This window comes from Artemia franciscana, chromosome 2, assembly GCF_032884065.1.
Source record: "Artemia franciscana chromosome 2, ASM3288406v1, whole genome shotgun sequence".
Taxonomy (NCBI): Eukaryota; Metazoa; Arthropoda; class Branchiopoda; order Anostraca; family Artemiidae; genus Artemia; species Artemia franciscana.
In genome coordinates, this window is record NC_088864.1 from 25,720,018 (window position 1) to 25,744,642 (window position 24,625).

Sequence of the window (24,625 nt, forward strand, 5' to 3'; positions counted from 1 at the left end):
GTGCCCTAGCAATTACATTCGTTTGCAACTCAATACAATTCACTTCTTTGCAATATCGAGCTTTTATCTGTGAATTCATCGGTCTTCATATGTTTTTCTGCATTCTGTCAGTGCTTTGTCACATTTTGCTTTTATGATTTCTTATTCTGAATAGTTCCTTTTAGATTTTTAGGCTGCTCAAAAGCTTTGTTGAGATGGAAAACGGACGAGACAACATATATTACCCCCTTGTGGTTAAGGTCGGTGATGGAGAGGTGCATTTCTTCGATATTCCTGAAGATCTAGTTTTACAAGCATCAGTTCACCTCAAATGAGGCCCCAATCACTAGAGGACTTCAAAGAAATCACTTGAAAGCCCTCAAGTGAGTTTTCACTTAATCAGTGGTTGACATATGAGAATTTAAGCCAGGAGAATAATCAAGCATCCTCACATAAATTTGTTTTGCAGGATGGGAAAAACATTTTGTATAGGAAGGATTAAAAGAACACACAAGAAGCCGCCCAACTGTTTAAACAATATAGAGAATGATAGGAAAACTCATAAAAAATACACCACCAGCACAATATACCCAATAAATATTTCTAATTTGGAGAGGGGGGATGGGAGAACTAAAGAAGACAAAATAAAAGTAGCCAATGGCATTAAAAACACAGAAAATCGAAGGGGCAGCTTGAAAGAGCCCTGACATTCCAGGGGAGAAGGGGGGTGAAAGAACTGTTCCAGGTTGTCAAATCGTCATTGAATATATACGGTATATTATTAGCAAGAAACGATAAAATTTGATGCATTTTAGAAGTGACAAGCAGACTATAGAAAAGCATTAAAACTATTTGAAACATCAATTTTAAAGAAAAAGATTGAAAATAAATAATTGGTAAATGAAAGACCAGGACACTAAAAGGAAAACCTCCACATATTTCTATTATATGAATAGGATATCAACATATTAAATTCAAATATTACAGGAGCAAATTCACACAGCCTCATTTTTTGGCAATATATGAACGGGTCAGTCACAAGTGCCTCATTTTCGACGCTGCTCCCAGATAAGAGATATTCCATTTTAAAGAGCCATAACTAGCTTTTACCAATAAATCATATTTAAAGCTGATTTGTTTTTTAGTCGATCCTCATGACTACGGGTATGATATTCCACGTCCAAACTTGCAATAAATCCTATATATTAGGTGAAAGGGAGATAAATATTAGAAAAGGACTTACCCATCATCTCTTCTTCCAGCAATTACTTCATTATGTGTCACCTTAAGAGGTACAACTTCCTTCCCAATATGTTTGGAAAAATCTAGAAAATTGTATAGCTTTTAATACATACTCAAAGAATAAAATAAGTGATTTTGTCTGAACTAGCTTGACCAGAAATTAAGGCATTCAGTATTTTCTCTCTATTTTTTTTTTAAATTAAATGTGTTTGGTACTAAATCCTTATAAAACTTAATAGAGAGTCTAAACAGGTAGTTCATGGTAAGGAACTCAAATTAAAAAGCGACCATTGAGAGTATCAATCAACACCCTAAAAACAAAGATTTTAACAACAAAATAAATATTAAAAACCTGATTGTTATGGCAATTTTGAAACAAAAAGAAAAATCAGCCCAAACAAAAGTGGTCCAATTTAACAATCTTTTTGGTTATGAGATGGAACCAACCAATAGAAATCATTGTATCTGACAAAAATATCTCAGACGCAAAAATCTCTATCTCAGACCATGGAGAGTGAAAATACTTTTTTTCAAAAAGTGAAAAAAAAACCTTTTGCCCCTTTTTGTTACAAAAAAAAAAAAAGATTGCCCCATAGCAAACATGCAATTTTTGCAATTTCCTGCCATAAAACAATAATTTTTTTTATCGAATTCAGGGAAGAAAGTTAGGAACGCATTTAGGAATGATAGTAACAGTACTTTATATTTAATAGAGAAAAGAAGGGGCATGTACAAGAATTAAGCGAGTCAAGATCGTGTGATAATATGATAAATATAAAGAAAGCAGAAAAAAGCATAAAAATATGGACTAAAGAAGTCTGAATTAGAGATCACGGATAAATTTGCCGAGGATGTGGAAATGGAGCAAGACGGTATAATAGTAAACTATCGCACTGGCATGTTAGTACATTATGAGGGAGTAGACAATCTGAAATTGTCCCACTTAAAGCTAGGAACAGGACCAGAATCAATGATAAGGAAAGGGTTAAAGAGGAAAGGGTAGTATATTTTGAAAATGTGCTAAACCGGTGTTACAGGCTAAACCAGGTCAGTTACAGGAAAAGATATCGAGGAGAGTCAAAAAGTTAGAGAAACCTTGGATGTTAAGGAAGATTTATTTTGTGAGAAGGAATAAATGACAGTAATAAAAGGAATTAAAAAATAATAACGCCCCTGTGCCGATAGCGTAGTAAATGAGTTTCTTAAATATGCTGGCTATGAGGTTAGAAATAAGTTGTTTAAGAATATAAATATGATTTTTGGAAAAAGGGAAAGTAATAATTGAGAAGTACCTGAGTCATCAAAAACGTTTGGTCCTAATTTTTATGAAGTATGAGCAAACGTTCGAGTCAGCTAATAGAAAAGCTTTAGCGAAGATCTTATCCTTGCATGGTATACAATAAATTACAAAAAATTGAAGAAGAGCTAGACAAAACAACCAGACTTTTTGGAACCAGAAAATGCAAGGTAGTTAAATCATTCCATACTTACTCCTTTCCTTGCAAAATATGCGCTGTCTGGTTAGTCAAAAGTGGAACCGAAAAGGATAGAGGATTTGTAGTTATCCAGTGATATTGAAACTGCTAGTCCAGCGGATTACTAGAAAGCTGTTTAAGATCCACTTGATTATTATAGGAGCCAATGCTTTCCACTCATAGCAAAACTTGTGGAGCACATTTTTTCGCTACCATTTTTCAACTGTTTCTTGTGAATAATGTTTAGTTTGCTAAATGAGGTCAAAAGTGACAAAAGAATCCATCAAACTACAATCACGCTGGCTTCCACCAAAACTGGGAATGAAGAGAGCTAGTATTACAGCGAAAAGTTTGACAAAAGACCAGACTATAAGAAAGAGGCCAAAAGAAGTTGTAGCGTCTGCATCACTAGTAGATTTACAACAAAGTCTGCTGCATTAGCTGCAATATATAAAATGAAAGTTGTCTATTTTGTTCATGTTTGGATGGTTTGAACTTTCAGTGAAAGTTATCCTTTTTCACGTTCTGATATATTTTGGTTACTAAAACCTTTTCAAGAAGATTTCGAAATAATGATTATACAATCTTTTAATCTGTAATTTTTCGACTTCAGCAGGCTCATTTGGACACTTAGCCCGCCTTTTTGACTGCCTTCTAAGGATCCATTCAAAAATCGTACTTGTTTGGCTTTACCTTGTCTGCAAGTCAAGGATTTTTAAGCTTTCAGAAACTGATGCGTTTACAACTTCTTTCTAATGACGTTCTTTAAACTAGTATTTTATAACCATGTCATAATGATACCAGTCAAAGAGTTCACTTTTCATGGCAACTTATAATTCATAAATTTAATGGCAAAACAAAATTTATTTGCGTTTAAAATTTGAATTATTTTAGATAAAGAGGGAAAATACACCTAAAACAAAAGCCGTCTTGATAAAAATTACTTAGTCGGATTCAGTATATCCCAAAGCCTTAATCCGAAGTGTCACACTCCTATCTAATATAGATACAAAGGTTTGAAATTACAATACCCTTATCTACATATTTTAAGGAATGTATTTGGACTAAATATGATTGGAGGATGCCAAAGTGACGACAACTTTCCTATTATTGGGCAAACTCGAAGTGCGGTTCGAAATACAAAGACAGTTTGGAAACACGGAAAGACTCCCTTTTAAATTTTTTTTATCTGCTTAATTAAGGTTTTTGATAACTTGAATCAACCAATCACGGAGTGGGGCTCTAGACAACCACATTTTCTCTTCTTGGAATTTACAAATTAGTCTAAAATTTTGAATCCAAAATCAAGCTTAATGGAATAAAATGACAATATGCAACTTACAATCTATGAAGTCAGGTCCTTCAGAAGAATCAGCAGTAACCAAAACCAAATTTGTTTGAATGGGCTCATGAACAAAATCTGTGCCACTAGTTAGAAACTTGGAGGAATTCTACAAAAAAGAATATTAATAATAATTAATTCATCAGAAAAATTGGCTTTTGATGCTGAATCGAAATATATGACATTCATAAAGATAAATAATGCCCATCAATAGCTTCAATTTTGAAAAAAAAATTGGCCGATTTTCACAAAAAGGAGGAAATACCCATAATATATCTAACAATCTTAATGTAAATCGCACCATCAGATCCAGCACAACAGAGGGCCCCACGGTAGACAGTTCATTATTCCATCTGCCAAAACATATAATTTTATGTTTCTCCTAGAAAAAAAGATCATGAATGTGGGTTTATTTATTTGTCTCTTATCTATTTATTTATCACTCAAAACACTTTTTAATTACAGAAAAATCATTTATCTGTTTATTATTCAATTCTCAAATAATTTTTCACGGGGTAAGTTTTCAAAGGATAAATTTTTCATGGAGGAGAATTATATGAATGAAAATTTCCAAGGAGGAAGAATTTTCCGTTAAGATTTGAAAAAACAATCAAAATTTAATATAAGAAAATAATTCTGCTGTAATTAAGAAGCAACATTAAACCTTAAAATGAACACTAACTGTTCCATATTTGAAAAGGGTTTCATGGTCCTCTGCCTCTCATTTAGATTTTTTCCAATCGACAATTAACTTTCAGTGTGAGTAGACGGTACACAGGGGACTTTTAGGAACACTACCAAGTTAGGAAGAAAGTCAAGTTTTGGTTTTCCAGATTCCCTATTTCTGCGGTTTCCGTAATATCCAATTAAAACAAGTATCACACCACCTTCCTATAGTATCACCTTTTAAACTAGATTTAACTCATACTCAAATAAACCAATATACGCCCAAGCTGAAGCGGTTTCTGCTAAAGTTTTGATGCTTTTAAAAAATATTTCTGTTCTAATTAAACGGCCCTTGTATTGCAGGAGTATTCTTAAAGAATTAGGAAAGAAGTCAAACTTTAGGTTTAACAATGTGGGGGGGGGGGCAAACGAGGATATAGCTCCTCAAGATTACGAAGTTCTTGGTGCTTTTAGTCATTTTGTTTACTTATCACGCTGCCAACAAAAAGAAAAAATTTCAGGCCTATTTTTAAGTAATTTAGATCAGAAAACAAGTACAACAACCTACACAAATTTACCTACTGTCTGATTTTGGAATGAAATTTGGTGAAAGATGCTTCCTCTACTTTGAATTTACACCTCTCTGTACGGAAAGGTATCTCTTTCTCTTAAGAAGTGAGTTTTCTCTTATGTCTAGAGACACACCTGCTTTCAAAAGCCTTATTATATACTTAGAGACTATCCCTCAGTAATTAGGACTGCATGTAATTCTATAAAAATCACACAAATAATAGTAAGAGTGAATACGCAGACACGTCTGTACAATCAGATATTCTGCAATTTTTTTTTTAAGACAAGAGGAATAATATTGGTGCAGTCATTCTTTATAAAATGATCTCAAAAATGTCTCACGAGCTCGTCGGGTTAAATCAAAAATATCAAGAAATGCTTTATAATGTAAAGTTGCAATCTCAAACTGAACTGTACATTAACTTTTGTATCTTGCATCCTGCTATCAGGAAAGATAAAAACTCTAGAGGCTAAAAATAATAATGTGGAGTTACCATGACATAAAAAATGTCCGTCAGTAATTATGAAGTCTCATGAACACACAGCACTTAAATTTTCAAACTAACACTTTATTACATTTTCAGTTCGAAAATATGCATACAGATTATATGAACTATCAATTAGTCATTTCACCCCTTTGACTCCCCAAAAAGTATCTTCAGACAATCAGAGATACCTTCATTCTCATCAGTAACCAAGCCTCTAGAAATAAAGAAGTCTTCCTGTCACTTAATAACCAGTGATCCCTATTCTTAATTTTATTGATGGGTTGTGGGAATTTTAGGTACTTGCTACGCATCCCCAGCAGTTTAAGGCCTATAGGCTGGCCGGTACAAATACGATTTTTCCCAGTTACTCCCACTTTCTTCTGCACTTGTAAACATACGTTACAATCCCAATTTCATTATTAGACACATATTGGATAATTTCATCAGGTTTAGTTGAGTTAAGAAAGATACAATTCCATCATTCAGAAGTAACTCGTATATATTACCAATTCTATGTTGGTTAAGAGCACTATAAGCACCCTTTCAATAATGGAACATAACTGTAAGGGAGTCCTCTCTCTTAACATTCACAGTGAAACTACATCTTAAATATTTGAATAGATTCAATCAAATGTTATTGACATTTTTGGCAGCAAACACTTGGCCTGTAAGCATTGGGGTTATAAGGATGATGGATTTGTTCTTCATTTCCATTGTTGGGACTATTTTAGAGATTATTTCAGAAGGGCTTGAGAACGGCTTTTTGCATTTCTGCTTTCTAATAACTGTGTGAAAATCATGATTGAGCTGGGAATCAGTTTTGGGGTTAGGGGATTCTGGGACAGTTATTATAGTATTATTCTGACTGTCATCACCAGAGATGGGAGATACAGGAATGACATTAGCAGCAATAGGGATCTCAGCTTCTGAATACTAATTTGATGGTTGGCTCCTTCTCTGAGAAGGCTAGAGGAGCTATGATAGATACAGTTAAGAAGAAAAATTCCAAAACGAATCCTACCACACAATAAACTGGAAGGATCCAGCAATGAAATACTTTTCAAAAACATAATAGTCAAGGATTAATTCCAATCACTGAAGAAGATAAAGGATATCAATATTATAAACTTTTCCGAACTTGAACCTCCTACTTGAACCCTTTATATGTCATCAACTACAACATATATTACATTTCTACATAATATGTTACATACGTTATATTACATTTCCTCAATGACATCATCAATTTTAATGAACAGGCAAAATATGTTAATAAAATTTCCTGAAAAAATTACAAAGGGTATTGTAAATTGAGAAAAATTAGAATTAAATAGATTCTCGTCTGTAACTAAGCGCCTAGAAATAAAGAAGTCTTCATGTCACTTAATCTTGTCGGCTGCTCTGTTTGTCCGATATTTTATGTAAATACACCGAAACACATGGTATCTACTACACCGACCGTGTAGTATAAATATTGTGTTATCTGTTTTAGTTTGGTGGGGAGGGGGATTAAAGATTCATGCTGAAAATGTATCCAATAAACGTTGTCGATGCATCAACAATATCGTAAATCCTAATTTTGAAGGAAAAAACTGCTGCGAAACAGAGGTATAGTGGTTTTTTCGTATTGCTATGCTTTGAACTATTCAATTACGCCTTGGCAGTTCTGTTTGTTTGCAACTTGATACAATTGACTAATTTGAAATATCGAGATTCTCTCTCAACATTCATCTGTTTTCATGTCTTTCTGGATAAGGTCAGTAATTTGTGATATTTACTTTTATGATTTTTCATTTTGAATTGTTCTTTTTTTGATTTTTCGGCTGCACAAAAGCTTGCTTGGGTTGTAAAAGGGACGAGACAAGAATTACCCCCCCCCCCTTATGATTCAGGCTGGTGATGGAAAGGCACATTTCTTTGATATTCCTTAAAATCTAGTTCAACAAGTGCCGCTTCGCTACCCTAAGTAAGTAAAAAGATCGTCGTTCTATTCTTAGCCTTACAACCACACTCAGAGAACCAGACAAGATAAATATTAATATTTAAGGTTATGGGTGATCAGCAAGCAGGGGATGGCTTGGAAATGTAGTATGATGTAATCGATCATGCTGAATACGAAAATCAATGTTATAGTCAACAAACAGGTGCTACTTCTCCATTTCTTCAAATTCCCTAAAAATCGATCCAAACTGACAAAATCCCCTTTAAATAAATAAAGAAACCCAAACTACTCGAAAATTACTGAATTATAGTTAAAATTATTGGAAATCAAATAACGCTCAAATTTTTTTTTTCAAAGTTGTTTTACTTTTTGCCAATCAGTTGTAATCATTAAAAATTGACAAAAACATAACATAGTCAAAAGTAAACCGGAAAACTTGATCCATCTTGAAAATTTGCCTGCATAAGGTTTATTACCAATGGATTTAGCAGGATATATTTCGTTTTTCAAATTGGATGATCTAGAAAACTTTCTACCTTCTATCCCATTATCGTAATCTTTCATATACTTAGATTGTATTGTACTTGTATACAGAGATTTATACAGGAGGGGAAAATTGGGTTTGAATCTCACCCCTTCAAGATATTTTTCTAACTCGAAAACTAGTTAATAAAAATGCATACAGAGGCTGTATTTCTTCCTCCGAGTCGAAAACTAGAATTGAAAATATTGAAGTGAAAAAAAAACCTTATCCCCTGAACAAAAGCTCTTTCGCTAAGGACCTCCCTTCCCCTCCCCTTGACAATTTTTTCATAGAACTCCTCCCAGAACTAAAATTCTTTCAGAAACCAGACAGATGAAAAACTTACTAGAAATCATCCCCCCCACCTCCCCATATAATTTTGAACCCTCTTTCCCGAACAAAACTTTTTTGCAACCTCCCCACCCCAGCTCAAACAAAAATCATACAGACAAGTCGGGGATTTACAGTGTATTAATACTATTGGGATTTACAGTGTATTAATACAGATCAAACAAAAAAAGAGGCTATATCTCCTCCTCCGACTAGAAAGCTAGAATTAAAAATATGGAAGTGAAAAAAAAAAAAAAAAAAAACCAGCTCAAACAAAAATCCTGCAGATACGTCCAGGATTTATAGTGTATTAACACTATTGTATTTTTTGAATTAATTTTATGCTGATCAGCCTTTCAAGTGAATAGTGAACTTATAAGTTTTTATTAGATTAGTCAAGCAGTGTATTTCTGGTTACAAATCGTCTTTATTTTATGATTCAATAAAAAAAATTTCGATTGAGATTAGAGAACGAAATTAAAATTTAAAACAAACAGAAATTATGCTGTATATGAAAGGAGACAACCCCTCCTCAACACCCCTTTCTTAAACACAAGTTCGACTTTGTCAAAAATCTACTTTTTGCGTAAAGTAGTCTACTTTAGCGTAAAGTCCGGGGTGTTGAGGAAGGGAAAATCTGCCCCTCATAAAAAGGGACACCCTTTTAGTTGTGCTTCTCCCTTTTTCCAAAATTCACTTCAGTTCATGGTTGCAAAGCCCCCACTGCAAAATATGTAATAATCAGGTTTACAATTATAAATGACAGGTAAGCCCAACTGACGAGACACTACAAGAGCAAAAAAAAAAAACAAAAAAAAACACAACTATAAAATACAAATTAAAAACTATAGCAGGGCCATTTGACTATGGTGTGCCTTATAATTCCCCCTTATCCCTTTGGCAGAAAAAAACACGCTAAGATTCTAAACTTTTATATCAAAATGCATATTTTTTTATTCTCCCGTTTACCCCGTCCCCTCCTTATATCGCTATTTGAATGACCGATTTTCTGCACGTACCTCATAGTTATAAAATGGTTTGATCCAGCAAAACATGACTTCTGGATGCGAAACTTCAGTTGTAGATGATACAGGGTGGTTGACCCAAACCCAATCTGGGGAACCTCTTTCTTCATGCTCACTCTTGAAATGTTCAATAGAAGTCCCACTAGCTGTCTGATGGTTAATGATTATCATCTTAGCATCCTAATAGCAAAGGTCAGTTAAAATATTAAAATACGATGTTTTACAATTTCAAACAGACAACAAATGCCTACATATTTGATTTAATAACGTTACATGGATAAAGATACAACACAAAGTCCCGCCCCTTTTCTAGCTCTGATTCAATAACTCACATTGAAGTTTTGCATCGACACTATGATATCCTGAAAATGAAAATCTTGTCTTGTTTAAAAACTCGCTTGAACAGTTGAGTCTGAGAAAAGATTTTTCAATTTCCTGCCACTAGGGTAGTAGTATGTCACCACATTTGACTTCTTGTAAATTAACTTCTTGTAAAACTAGATTTGAATAAAGGGTCAAATTTTCAACCAGAAATTTTGAGGAAATCACAAGTGCTGTTTAACGAAATACCCAACCGAACCCTGGTAGCATTAAGTTTTCTTTTGCGTGTTTATAGTACATTGACATTTATATTATTATCAGGAAAACCAGATCTTATGCATTTTTTGATAAAAATCAATTCTTCTAGGAATTTTTATTTGAGTCTACTAGAAAATTTGTTTTAACTGGCAACCCCTTTCTCTAGAAAATACAACGGAATAGTAGATACTATATCTTAATTAGTAGAATTAAACGCCTGTTTTTATGCAGCCTTAAACGTTAGGATAATTGTTCAGACTAACAACAGAAGCAAAAATAAAAGATAAGTTACTACTTCAATAACACTAGTTCTCAACTGATTGAAACTGTCAATCACCTTTGATTACAAGACAATTGGGCTGTTCAATCCCAGAACAATGTATCCACATTTTCAGGGTTATACAGGCTTCTAAATACAGTGTGGTATAGGAAGTATGATGCAGATAAAATATTTTACACCATAAGAAATATAAGAAACTTTGATCTCTTTATTTTCATTAAATACTAGCTCATTCAAAAGCCTTGATCACTTTAACAAGGTCTGAACTTAAGTTATACTCAGGTATTTCAAGACAAAATCACTTTCTACTTGGGAGCATTACAGTAAACGAGCTTTGCGAGAATATTATGTTCCTTCCCTAAGCTTTTTTGTCATGGACTGATTTTTATTGGTCATGTTTTCATTTGAGTAGTAGTGATTGGTCTTTTAGACCCACCAGATTGAAAATACCCTTTAGGGTGATACCATTAAACCCAGAATATAAATTCTCACACTCTTTCCATATATGGACTGAACACACAAAAGCCATAGTAAGGACATCAGCTCTTACTTCTAAACCGAATTTGTCCGAAATGTGCAAAAAACCTTTTGAAAGATAACTTGACCTCAGATTTCAAATTAGGTCCTGATGTCAAAATGGCAAAACTAGGACATTAACGTTTAAAACCCACCATGGTTCGTAAATATCCAACGGTTCCTTCTGGTAAATGTTTTATTAAGAACAAGTTAAGGACCCTCTACTCCAACATGTATTGGATCAATTTAGATCTTCCAGAAAACATAATGAAAATTCTTACTCTCACTTTTACTCATGTGTGAATGATATTCACCTACCGATTTTGATAAATGTCAGGGTGATAAGAATTTAAGTACTACCTCTTCCAAGAAAATCAAAATGCTTATGGATCCCAAAAGTCAGAACTACAAAACTAACTGTCAACCAGTGTTGACAGATATTTGATTAGTCCCCCACTAGAAAAACTCATTAAAAAGGGTTGGTTCTCCTTTTTCCTACCCGCGTAATTTCAGATTGAGCAAGGACTAAAAGACAGCAAGTACATTAGTCTTACTCAACTAACTTACATTAAGTGCCAACAATTCTTTTGGGTAAATTTCATGATGAGACAAATTTTGCTACTCGTTCTTTGTTAAAGTTGAATCAGCTACAAACTCAAAAGAGGTACAGCTTGGGCACCTCCTCCTATTCAAAATAAGTTAAAGTTATTCATTAATAAAGTACATATCAACAAGAAAATAGCAATAGTCCAAAGAAGCCAATTTCTCACCTAAGTTTAGGTGAGATCCAATCAGCCTTTCTCCTGGACATTCTGATGATTTGAGTTATAAGACCCATTTTCCTTCTCTCTATATAAAACATAGATCAAGTCCAGTTTCTCCAAAAGCCTCCTAGGACACTAATTTTAACTTCTAAACTTGGCCAAGACCCAAAAATCCTTTATAGTACATTTTTTCCTAGGCTGCACCTATCACTGCAACCATCATATCCAAATACAATAAACTTATTGCATCCCCCAGTTAACCCTAGATACAATTTTAAGATTTCCATCTCTAGTTGTTATCAAGCCACAAACTACTGATAAAAAAAAAGAAAAAACATAGGGTCTGGTGCTACTTCAAAAAAAAAATCGATTATTCACATATAAGCAAGACAAATGTGGACTTCATATCAAGCTGAGAATGAGTGTGAATTCACTGAAGCTGATATCATTTTTAAAATAATCAAAAAGGGAAAGACATAGAAACTTACAGGAAAACTTTGTGCTATGGCAGCAGCAAGATTGCTGATGACCAAATCTTGCCCATTGGTCTCGTTTGTTTCTGTACTCAGGTCCATTATACCAGCCATGACCTTGAAATCAAAAACGCTATTAGCAAACATACAAGAAAGAAAATTTACTCTCTAGATTTTATAACACTATTCCTACCTCAATACTATTGATGCATATGTATACTACAAGCAGGTTTCAATAGACCCCAGTTCCTTCTAGCGAAACACTAATAGATTTATCCATTCAATGATAAAATAAGGAAAACTATATGCAGATAAAAAGTAAGAATAGATCAGACTTGTGCAAAAATATTTGATCAGTTGTTTCAGCAAAGAAAACATACTATGAGAATTTTTGGCTTGAATTGTCCTATTTTTCGCTTTTACAAATATGTTTGCTTTTCTTCTCTCTTACATCACTGATTAAGGTTCTTCAATCAAAATCCATGACTCAACTCAACCAAAGTTTATTTTATTTAAGAATAAAATAAGCTTATTTCAAGTAAGAGCAAGCACCCAAGCTGTGGCTTTTGGGAGCTTGTAGCCAATTCAAAGTACATGAGGAATGAGTAGCAAAATTGTTCTTGTCAGGGGATTTACTAGAAGGGACTGATGGACCTTAATGAAAGTTACTGTTTCATATTGCATGTTAATAATATATTGGCATTTAAATTATTGACTGCAAATCTAGATTGAAATAAAAGACCTTCAACACAAAGCTCTATAGTTCATTTCTTTATAACTTGATAACTTCAATTGCTTAGTATTTTGATCCCAGTATTTTTTTTCACTGCCTTTGCAATTTTTTGAAAAAAATTAATTCTTCTAGGAAATTCCATTCGATTCTTATTCGAGTCAATGGGAAAATTACTTATAACTGACAATCCCTTTCTCTACATAATCCAATGGAATAGTATATACTACATCTTTATTAGTTAGATAAAATATCTGTTTTGATATAGGCTTAAACATTAAGACAATTGTTCAAAGACTAACAACAGTAGAAAAAATAAAAGATAAGTTACTATTTATTCACACTAATTCTCAACTGTTAATAACCTTCGAGCACAAAAAATTCAGCTATTCAATCCCAGAACAATATATCCACATTTTCAAGGTTATACAAGCTTCTAAACACGATACTTCAAGAATATGGTTTAAGAAGTCTCAAGCAGATACAATGTTTCACACCATAAGAAATATAAAAAACTTTTACCTCCTTATTTTCATTAAATACTAGTTTGGTCAAAAGCCTAAACTACTTTAACATGGTCTGAACTTAAGCCATACTCAGGCATTTCTAGACAAAAACTACTTTCTACTTGGGAACATTATAGAAACCAGCCTTTTGACAATATTATGCTTCTTTCTTCGGATTATTCGTCATGGACTGATTTTTATTGGTCATGTTTCATTTGACTGGTTGTGATTGGTCTTTCAGACCCACCAGATTGAAAATCCCTTTAGGGTGATACCACTATACCTAGAACCTACATTCTCACAGTCTTTCCATATATGGACTAAACACACAAAAGTCAGAGTTAGGACATCAGCTCTTACTTCAAACTTACTAGAACAGGTTTCAAAAAGCCACTGTTCCTTCTAACAAAACACTAATGGATTTTTCCATGCAACAAAAAAAAGTTGGAAAACTATATGCAGATAAAAGGTAACAAAAAATAAGACTTGTGTAAAATGTTTGATTAATTGTTTCAGTAGTGACTCTTTTTTGCTTTTACATTTTTGCCTGAATTTTCCTATTTTTGCTTTTACAAATATATTTACTTGACTTCTCCATTACATCACTGATTAAGGTTTCTCAACCAAAGTCTATTTTCTTATTTATATGTATTTTATTAACAAATAAAATAACCTTATTTCAAGTAAGAGCAAGCACCCAAGCCATGACTTTTGGGAGCTTTTAGCCAATTAAACTTACATGAGGAATGAGTAGCAATAGAAAGAATTATTTGTAGAGCATTTTCACCAAGGGAAAAAATAATCTGGGAAAATTTTTAGGGTGGAAAGGTATTTATGTTTAAGAATTTTCCATTGATACATTTTTCATGGCCATGGAGAAACATTTGTTTAGAGTGGAAGCATGTTTCTTGACATTTTTTGAAAAATTACCAAAAATTGAATATAAATAACTAGTTTATAGAACTGAACATAAGGAGCAGCATTAAAACTTAAAATCAAAAATTATTTTTTATATGAAGAGGAACCACCCTTTCCTCAATACCTTGCTTTTTACACAAAGTTTGAAACTTTAAATAACATATCAAAACTGTGTTTATGCATCTTGAATACATCTTTCCATGTCAGAAAGACATTATGGGGGAGGGGATGGGAGATCACAGTAAGGGCAATAATTTTCTAGGGTAGAAATCCTCATTGAAACAACTTTCTGCAGGGATTACTATCCATCCTATCAGAGAGGAAGGGGAATATTGGGCTAAATTTCCCTTGGAGTTTTTTTTTTCCAGCATGATTTAAGAAAGGATAATAAAAATTAATAAAAACAGGTCTTTTATCAAATGAAAATAAGAATAGTTTTCTATAGAGAATTGTCTATAGAGGATTTTCAACAAAGAAAAAATAATCTGGGGAAAATTTTAGAGTGGAGAGGTATTTATATTAAGAACTTTCTTCTGAGATATTTTTATGAGAATGGAGAAAAATTTCATGCAGAGTGGAAGTGTGTTTATTGACATTATTTGAAAAATGGTCAGAAATTTAATACAAAATAAATTAGTTTTTACAACAGTAGATAAGGAGCAGCATTAAAGCTTAACACAAATAAAATTATTCATTAAGTAAGGATGACATAAGGATTCCATTTACAAAACAGTCCCCAGGGAAAAATACTTTTGGTTTGGGGGGAAACCATTAAGATTTATCCATATTTTTCTTGTTTTTATATAAAATCACTGGCTTTTTGGTGCAAAAGTACCATAATTCTGCATTTAGCTCTTTAGAATAAAAAATCCTTTTTGTCTATTACTGTTGGTTCCTTTGCAAACACTGTCAAATTTATAAAGCAAAACAAAACAGATATAAGCTAAACTTTGCTTTTGTGATAACAGGTTGTAACTTACCTTCCATATTTGTTTGCATTACCACTTATCAGCATTTTTTTTCCTATCACCTTGAATGGACTATTTTTGTACAGATTGTCTTTCATTGGATGACTTCTTTCACCAAGAAGGCAGATAAAAGGCAGGGATCTTTTTGCTACAATTGATGTAAGTCTAGGAGCAGTCCAGTACATAAGAAAACATGTTAAGAAAACAATTCTTACTTTATAATATGCATAATAATCCTAGTTAAAATATAAGGCAGGGAAAGAACCTTCATTGTCACTTCTGTCCTTGTGTTTCCAGTTTTTCTATCACATTTTTAAATATTTGTATCTATTTTTTAAGTTTTGAAAATCCTTTATAAACAAACACCTAAATGCCATTTAACTAATCTAACCTCACCATACTTAACCTAAATTATCAGTATTTGTCTATTAATATGTTCTTGGTAGGTGGCATTGATAGTGTGTAACTAATAATTTAGATCATTTGTTAATGGAAAATCTAGTTGATTTCATGTTTATCTTTAAGAATTTTGTAAATAAAAAATTGTACAACAGTGAAAGAAGCAAAGATGGAGGTTCTCTCCCTGCAAAATATGTTAATTAAGATTATTCTGCATAATATGAAATAAGAATTGTTTTCTAATTAACATCTTTTTACATCCTAGTTTAATTATCTTAATATTTTTATGTTTTAATAATATGCTTAAATGTTTTTATTTATTCTAATTAAAATGTTGATTTAGACCCTGAAGTTAGCCTACATTAAATTATACTGTAATAAAATAGGGGCAGTTCAAAAACCCATATCTATTTTGTCAGAAAGCCCAAGAAAAGTGGTCTTTCCTGAAAAGAGGTCTTTTACCCTAGGCTGACCTTTTCCCTCATTATTGCTTTAGATGGCCTAGGCTATGTTTCTTAAAAATTTACTTTTACAAGACAAAGTTTGTTCTGAAGTCATCAAAACTAAATATTCTCTCCACAGACTTGGAATAATTTAATTCTTTGATAATAACTACTTGTCAAGACAACAAAAAAACCCATCATTCATAATCTTACCAAAGCAAAATTTTAATAGCCTGGCAAACACCACAGGCCTAAAGAATACACAGCCAGCCTGAAATACATTGGATAACTCTGCTATCTACACATCACATCTAACTCTATGCTGTAAAAAAAAGAATACAAGTTACAAGATTCCCCAAGTGCTTGATATGGTAAAGGGTTAGGTTAGGAAAATGAAATTTTCAGGAATGGGTCAACAGACTACAGTAGGTCCTGGGAAAGTATTTTGAAGTAGGTTACCTACCTCTACTCCTTCTTCCTCTAGAGGCAGTGACCTCAGATGACCATTAGGCTATTAATTTATGTCTTATGAAGGTGAAACCTTGAAAAACAGATCTTCAGGTTAAATGAAGTGAGCCTACAAGAAAACTGTTTTCAGCTTGGTTTGGGATCAGATTTAAGATCTGGATATACATCTCCTAAATTAACAAAAAAAAACAATTCATATTGTTTAAAACTCTATTGAAGTAACAAGAATTGCATTTTCAAAACTATAACTGGAGAAAATAAAACTAAAAGTAAGGTCAAGTGTTGTTTTGTTGGAATTTCAATACCCGAGAAATAGTGAAAGCTCTAAGACTTAAAAATCAGAAGAGGGCTAACATGGAAGCCTTGCAATACCTTCCCAGAGTAGGCCATGTTTTGGCCCTGGATTCATTGCTGAAAGTTTCATTTTTCTAACCTAATCCCTTTCCAAGATAGTGAAAGGAAGTTAAACTAGAATTTCATTCTTGAATGAAATTCGTAAATGTTCTATTTTCAATAGAAAATGCACATGAATTCTTAAAAATGTAAGTAGCCTACAAACCATTCAAATTCAATTTAATTTAATTTTGAATAGATGGCGCTCTAGTTGCTGTATGTGCTGCCATGTTTACTAAGAAATTTTAATGCCCATGTCGGTAGAAATAGGGATAGAAGTATCCTAGTCTAGGTAAATTTGATCCAAGAAAGAAACAGTATTGGCTACAGACTTTTGCAATTTTTTGGTATAACAACCTAGTTATAACTAATATGGTTTTTGGTCATAAAATGGCGCATCAGTTGACATGTTATTCACGTAATGGTAAGACAGCACACCTTATTGATTATGTTATTGTAAACCGAAGACTAGCAGGATCAATACAAGATACTAGGGTAGGGTATATAGGAGTGCTGTTATTAATATTAAAAGTAAATATGACCATCTAATATTGTCTAGGGTTAATTTAAAGTTAAAATTTCAGAAGGGTAACTAGCATCCTGGGTAGTTAAGATGTTGGTAGGCTCCAAGATGAGAATTTGAGAGAAACTTTCCTGGAACAGTGGAATACGAAGCTTGGGAGTTTAGAATTTGACAATGTGGAAGATTGATAAAATAATTTTAGAAAACAATGTGTGAAGTTGCTGATGGTATCTTAAGGAAGAAAGTTAAGACTACAGCTAATATATTAAATAAAAAGCTTTTTGTTCAATAGAGAATAGAAGGGGTTTGTGCAAGAATTATTGGAGTGATAGATCATATGAAAACAAAAGAAATATGGAGAAAGTGGAGAAAGCATTTAAAAATAAACTAAGGAGGTGTGAAGTAGAGGTCGTGAATAAAATTGCCAAGGATCTGGAAGATGCAGCTAATCGGCATAGTAGTAATATATAATACTGAAATATTGATAAATTTAGAAAGAATAGTCAACCTGGACTAGTCCCAGTTAAAGATAGCTGCTAAGGAGCTAGTGTGGACTCATTCTAATTTAGCACCTCGTGTGACATTCAGAAAAAACCCACATCCAGTGTGACATCCAGAGCTGGTTGATAAGTTTGACAACTTTGTTGAAACAGGTCGATTCTTTTCCACTAGCCTTAGTGGGTTTAGTAGAAATGACTCCACGTCTATATCTCCAAGTCTTTCCTCTGCAGTTGTTTTGAAAAACTCTCCCAAAGATGTTACAGATGCGGCAGCTCGGAAAGAATACTTGAAAAAGCATTCTGGCAGCGATGCTGCTAGCATCATCAAACTGAAACCTCGTAAATTTCTCTTTGCGGTAATCGTAGGTAGCTGCAATGCCACTAATTATTTAGCTCAAGCCATTTCAACCTCTGATTCCTCCCTCAGTGCAAAAGTAAAATCCACAGCTTATTACGGAGTTGTGCGTCGACTTCCAGCTGGCTTTTGCTCTGAAGATGTTTGTGTTAAGGTTGAAAACTCTGTTTTGGCGGTTAAGATTGGTAAAATCCTACTCATATAAGGTAAAGTTTGAAAAAACAACAGCATTTACTCAATGCAATGCACTCCCCCATTGTAATTGGTTACGAGCCTCTACCAATGGAAGCATACAAATTCCTTTCTCCCCAATGCTATAACTGCCAGAAGTTTGGCCATGTATCCATCTCTTTTAAGAACTCCTGTGTTTGCTCAGCCCGTGGTGGAGGGGCGTATTCTCGTTCTAAAGACGATCCCTGCAAGAAATCAACAAAATGTGCTCTTTACAAGTTCTCCTGTCAACCATGCTACAGCTATAAGTGCCCTGTAGCTGAATCACTATGACAGCACATCCCAAGACAGTGACATGCCCTATATCAGTTCTATCATGGCATATAAATGGTGAAGTAGCTGATAAAATTTAAATTTTGACCTGACTAATCCAAAAATATGAAGTGATGTGTATTTAAGAAGATTCTTTTTTCAACAGATAAAAAAAAGCTTTTAAAATTTTGTTCGATTGCTTTGTATTTTTCTCCCCAGCAATGTATACTGCAGCAGCTGGACACCCCTCAGATGGCCTTGCCATTCTGACTACTTTAACATGCAATCAGACTGAATCTGGCCATCGTCTTCTTGCAGAATCATGCTTGGATCTCGTTAGTAAACATTTACCTCCCGACAAATTAATGTAATGAAAACACTAATTCAAAGTATCTAAGTGCTGGCAAAAAAGTGTGCCGACTTGTCAAGAAAGGGGAGAAGTCATCTGACAAACGCATTATAATCATCGGTGACTTTAATTGCGACTTGACAAACAAAACCCTCATAAGAACTCAGTTGCTCTCTAGCTGAAAAAGATGAAAATTTTATTTATATAGGCACTAGCTCCTCAACGTCGAACCTTGATCATATTGTCTCTTCTTTTCCCTTAAACCAAGCCACAGTCTTGCGTGAATGCTTTTGCTCTGATCACTTTCCAATCTGTGTATATATTGAGTGCATCAATGCTGCCACAACTTCTAACTTCAAAAAATGGTTCGATATCCAAAATTAGAGCCGCAATAATCCCCATTTATTTATATTAGAGTGTGACTTGCTTCTTAATAAAATCAAGGTTCCATTCCATCTCCTTAGCCCCGTCTGTAGTTCTTATCTTAGCAAGCGTCAGATTGAAATTCAGATTACCCTTTATCTTGCGGAAATTAAGTACGCACTTTGATGTGCGGAAAATATTGCGGTTCCAGCTAGACACTTCCTGATATTAAATAAAAAAACAAGTTTTTTTAAATGAAAGTAAGGAGCGACATTAAAACTTAAAACGAACAGAAATTACTCCGTATATGAAAGGGGCTTTTCCTCCTCGACACCCCGCTCCTTACGCTAAAGTTTTTTATTGTTTTAAAAAGTACAGTTGCGAGAAAGAATCAAACTTTAGCGCAAGGAGCGGGGTGTCGAGGAGGAAAAGCCCCTTTCATATACGGAGTAATTTCTGTTCGTTTTAAGTTTTAATGTCGCTCCTTACTTTCATTTAAAAAAACTTGTTTTTTTATTTAATTTCTGAAAGTTTTTGAATTAATGCATGTCTGATTTTGGCTCTCCGTACATAAATTATAAAAATGAAATTTGCATATTAATTCTTTTTTTGGCTAAATGGCTTTCTCTTAGTTTTGATCAGACGATTTTGAGAAATAAGGGGTGGGGAAGGAGGTCTAGTTGCCCTCCAATTTTTCGCTTACTTAAAAAAGGCAACTAGATCTTTTATTTTTAACGAACGTTTTTATTAGTAAAAAAAAATACGTAACTTAAGAATTAAATTACGTAACAAACTTTTATATTCTTATATTTTTGATTATATATATGAGGGGGTTGGTCCCCTCGTTAATACCTCGCTCTTCACACTAAATCTTGTTTTATCCCAATTCTTTAAGAATGACCCCTGAATCAGAAAGGCCGTAGAATAAATAGTTGAAATTATTTAAAAAAATTTTAGCATAAAGAGCGAAGTATTTATCTCTTCCTAAATACCTCGCTCTTTATGCTAGAGTATTTTTAGAACCCCTCATATGCTTTATATGCTTTATATGCTTTTTTTTACTGTTTTAAAAAGAAGAATTGAGAGACAGAGTCAAACTTTAGCGTAAAGAGCGGGGCGTTGATGAGGAAGCAGCCTCTTTCATATACGAAGTAATTTCTGTTCGTTTTAAGTTTTAATGTCGCTCCTTACTTTCAGTTAAAAAAACTTGTTTTTTTTATTTAATTTCTCAAAGAGCTTGGCAGTATGTTGGCTAAATTCCAGTGGTCTATCTTCTCAATTACTCCTTCTGATGTAAAATGCGCATTAAGAAAGATCAAGAAATAACGTCCGCTGACGTTGATCTGGTCTCTGCTAAACATTTTGCAAATGTTGGTGATTTGCTTGTGCCGCACCTCTCGCTGTTGTTTCAAATGTCAATTTTTTCAGATGTGGTGCCACAACATTGGCCAGATTACTCCTATTCCCGAAAACGGAAAGAAAGATCTTGAAGATTTTCAATCATACCGCCCTATAACCGTTTCGTGGACCTCGTTTAAAATTTTGAGTCTCCAGAGTGGATTTTTGAGTCGTCAGTTTGGTTTCCAGAAGGAACTAAGTCGGGAGTATGCTTTTTATGCCCTTTTTAGTATTCTAGCTAATGTGAAAGGATTTGGTGATTTCCTTTTTCTTTGCGCACTGATCATAGCTAGAGCATTCGATTTGTGTATATTTGCCCAGGTTTTGTCAGAAACTATAAAACAAGGGGTTGATCCTTCTGTTATTAATTGTCTCCGTTACATGTACAGTCATCTTAAAGCTAAAATAAAAGGGGTTCGCGTATTGTTCAGCCTCAGTACTAAAACTGCAACTCTTAGAGTCAGATTAGACAAAACTTTAAGAAATTCTTATCATGTCAAGGCGAATAGAGGCTAAGAAAACCGACTATTATAATATGCTAAAGTTAAATAGAAACAAAATGACAGGTATGAAGGCAAAAGAAATTAAGGCAGAAGTAAGAAAGTCGTACCGTTCTTTAGATATGAGATGGCATCCTGACAAAAACCGGAACAATGAGAAAGAAGCCACTTTTAAGAGCTCTTGCAAATTTTCTTTTTGTTCTTAAACGCAATTTTCTTACTTTATCAGGAAGTGTCTAGCTGGAACCGCAATAAATTCTGCACATCAAAGTGCGTAGTTAATTTCCGCAAGATAACTGGTAATCTGAATTTCAATCTGACGCTCGCTAAGATAAGAACTACAGACGGAGCTAAGGAGATTGAATGGAGCCTTGATTTTATTAAGAAGCAAGTCACACTCTAACATAAATAAATGGGAACTAATGCGGCTCTAATTTTGGATATCGAACCATTTTTTGAAGTTAGAAGTTGTGGCAGCATTGATGCACTCAATATATGCACAGATCGGAAAGTGATCAGAGCAAAAGCATTCACGCAAGACTGTGGCTTGGTTTAAGGGAAAAGAAGAGACAATATGATCAAGGTTCGACGTTGAGGAATAAGTGTCTATATAAATAGAATTTTCATCTTTTTCAGCTAGAGAGCAACTGAGTTCTAATCTCTGTTCGTTTTAAGTTTCAATGCTACTCTTTACTTTCAATTTAAAAATACTTTTCCATGTTTTTTTTTTTATAGTAATTTTAGAAAATTCTGCGCCCTTTTCATTGAATTTCTGTTCCCTCATGACATATTTCTCCAAAGAAAGATCCCCCCACATAGCCCCCTCCCCTCAACACCACCCCCAAAACCAAAAAAAATCCCCTGAAAACGACTGTACACTTGCCAATAACCATTATTATATGTAAACACTGGTCGAAGTTTGTAACTTGCAGCCCCTCCCCCAGGGACTGTGGGGGAGTAAGTCATTCCCAAAGACATAATTATTATGGTTTTTGACTATGCGGAACAAAATGGCTATCTAAAAATTTTGTCTGTTGACTTTGGAGAAAAAATGAGCGTGGGAGGGGGGCTAGGTGCCCTCCAATTTTTTTGGTCACTTAAAAAGGGCACTAGAACTTTTCATTTCCGTTAGAATTAGCCCTCTTGCGACATTCTAGGACCACTTGGTCGATACGATGACCCCTGGGAAAAAAAAAATAACAAATAAACACGCACCCGTGATTTGTCTTCTGGCAAAAATACGAAATTGCACATTTTTGTAGATAGGAGCTTGAAAATTTTGCTATAGGGTTCTCTGATACGCCGAATGCGATGGTGTGATTTTCGTTAAGATTCTGTGACTTTTAGGGGGTGTTTTCCCCCATTTTCTAGAATAAGGCAAATTTTTTCAGGCTCGTAACTTTTGATGAAAAAGACTACATTTGATGAAACTTATATATTTAAAATCAGCATGAAAATCTAATTCTTTTGATGTATATTTTAGCATCAAAATTCCGCTTTTTAGAGTTTCGTTTACTATTGAGCCGGGTCGCTCCTTACTACAGTTCGTTACCACGAACTGTTTGATTTTTCAGAGCATGTCTGTGAGCCGAAGAAAAAAAACAGGTACTTATGTATTATACAAGAAACACTCGAGAATTTGGATCGCAAAGATCAGATAAACACTCGATAAATCGGATCGAAAAGATCAGATAGGACAATAACTGGTTAGTTTGTAAGGTCAAACTTTGCAGAGTACATGTGGTGGACAGCAGTATCGAAAAAAGTCAGAACTTATTTCAACGTGATTCTTAATGACATTTCTGCGTTCAGGGCACATAATTCTAAGTTTTAGTTTTCACAATTTTGCTAATAAAGTATCATACTTTCATCATATTTTGTTTTATTTCATTAGCGTTAACCCTAATTCACTTCTCGAGAGTTTCTTGTATAATATATAGGCTAAGTACCAAAATACATTTTCATTATCACTTGTGTGTGCTGATAGCCGTGAAATTTGTATTCAAGATGAATTTCCTGAGCGAGTTTGTGGAAGGTTCAAGAAAGGTATACTTTTTTGGAAAGCCAAGAAGAAATGAAAGCATAAGATGTTTATTAAACCTAATCAATTTACTTGAAGAATTTGTTAAAAATACTAATTCGTTGCTACGATCTCAGGCTTATTTATCAGAAATTTACGTTTCAGTTCAACCGAAAACTACTCAGCGCAAACTGATTTCACGCAGATTGTTCCATTTGGCAATTTCCTAGTATATTTTTAAGAAGTTCAAACCCATGTAAAAGGGTTTGTTCAAACTTAAAAGAAACGGTAGAATAGTAGTGAATAACCTAACCTTGATGCCAGTTATCCTTTCTTGTCTTGCTTTTCTCAAGGTGGTAAGGATATTTTTTATGGCACATTTCTGTGGTGCTTGAAAGTAGTAACCATTTTTAATTTGACTTCATTATTTCGCCAAAACTCTAGAGAGTAAGTAACCCGACTTGGCAGATAAGTAATACTATTAAACCTACTTGGTACATGTTATCCATTGTTGCTTCAAAAGGCATCTATATATTATCTTTTTGCGCAATATAGATAGACGAGTTTAAAAGTATCTACGTGCTTTACAAAAGACTGCGTATTTTCATTTTTTGTTCGAACTATAACGAATACAAAATGCATTCATAATCACTGAAGCGGTATTTTCCAGTAACTTCTGCTGCAGGTGCAACTAAATCAAATAAGCCAGAAAGTAGTTTACATTTTCGAACTGTATTTCTTTATGCGCTTTGTAATATCTACCGATTAGAAAATTAAATTGCAATGGGCTTCATATTCTAATCAATGGTAAAAATATTGGCTGGGAAATATCAAAATTGGTAAAGTCTGAATGGCGTTGCATTAGATTTCCCCCATCTTTTCATTTTGACTCGTCTAAATTGGAAACCGTAAATTTAACCCACTTAAAGCTTTTTTGCATGCAGCAAAGCTTTACAAACTGATGGTAATGCTGGAAATATTCCTTACCTTCTGAGGATAGATCAACGATGCAACCCTTGATTCTAAGTTGGTAGTTTCAGGTGGTGCAATGCTGACAATCCCTCACTCCATTTAATTCGAATCTCCTTTAAATAAGAAAAACAAACAGTATCATT

At 33.8% G+C, this 24,625-nt stretch overlaps 2 protein-coding genes across 3 annotated transcripts in view; one reads left to right on the forward strand and one right to left on the reverse strand.

The window, feature by feature from the left end:
* The window catches only part of LOC136039308 (nitric oxide synthase 1-like), a 32,476-nt gene extending 18,449 nt beyond the window's left edge, over nucleotides 1–14,027 (reverse strand). The window contains exons 1-4 of the mRNA XM_065722921.1: nucleotides 12,210–14,027; nucleotides 9,577–9,762; nucleotides 4,039–4,147; nucleotides 1,223–1,304 (exon numbers count right to left, since the gene is read on the reverse strand). Of these exons, the coding sequence (XP_065578993.1) occupies nucleotides 1,223–1,304; nucleotides 4,039–4,147; nucleotides 9,577–9,762; nucleotides 12,210–12,341 (509 nt within the window). The 5' untranslated portion in view covers nucleotides 12,342–14,027. The remainder of the gene's footprint in view (nucleotides 1–1,222; nucleotides 1,305–4,038; nucleotides 4,148–9,576; nucleotides 9,763–12,209) is intronic.
* Nucleotides 14,028–21,026: 6,999 nt separating this feature from the next.
* The window catches only part of LOC136039316 (palmitoleoyl-protein carboxylesterase NOTUM-like), a 30,818-nt gene continuing 27,219 nt past the window's right edge, over nucleotides 21,027–24,625 (forward strand). For both annotated transcript variants that reach the window (XM_065722944.1, XM_065722933.1), the window contains exon 1: nucleotides 21,027–21,196. The gene's annotated coding sequence lies outside the window, so the exon portion shown is untranslated. The remainder of the gene's footprint in view (nucleotides 21,197–24,625) is intronic.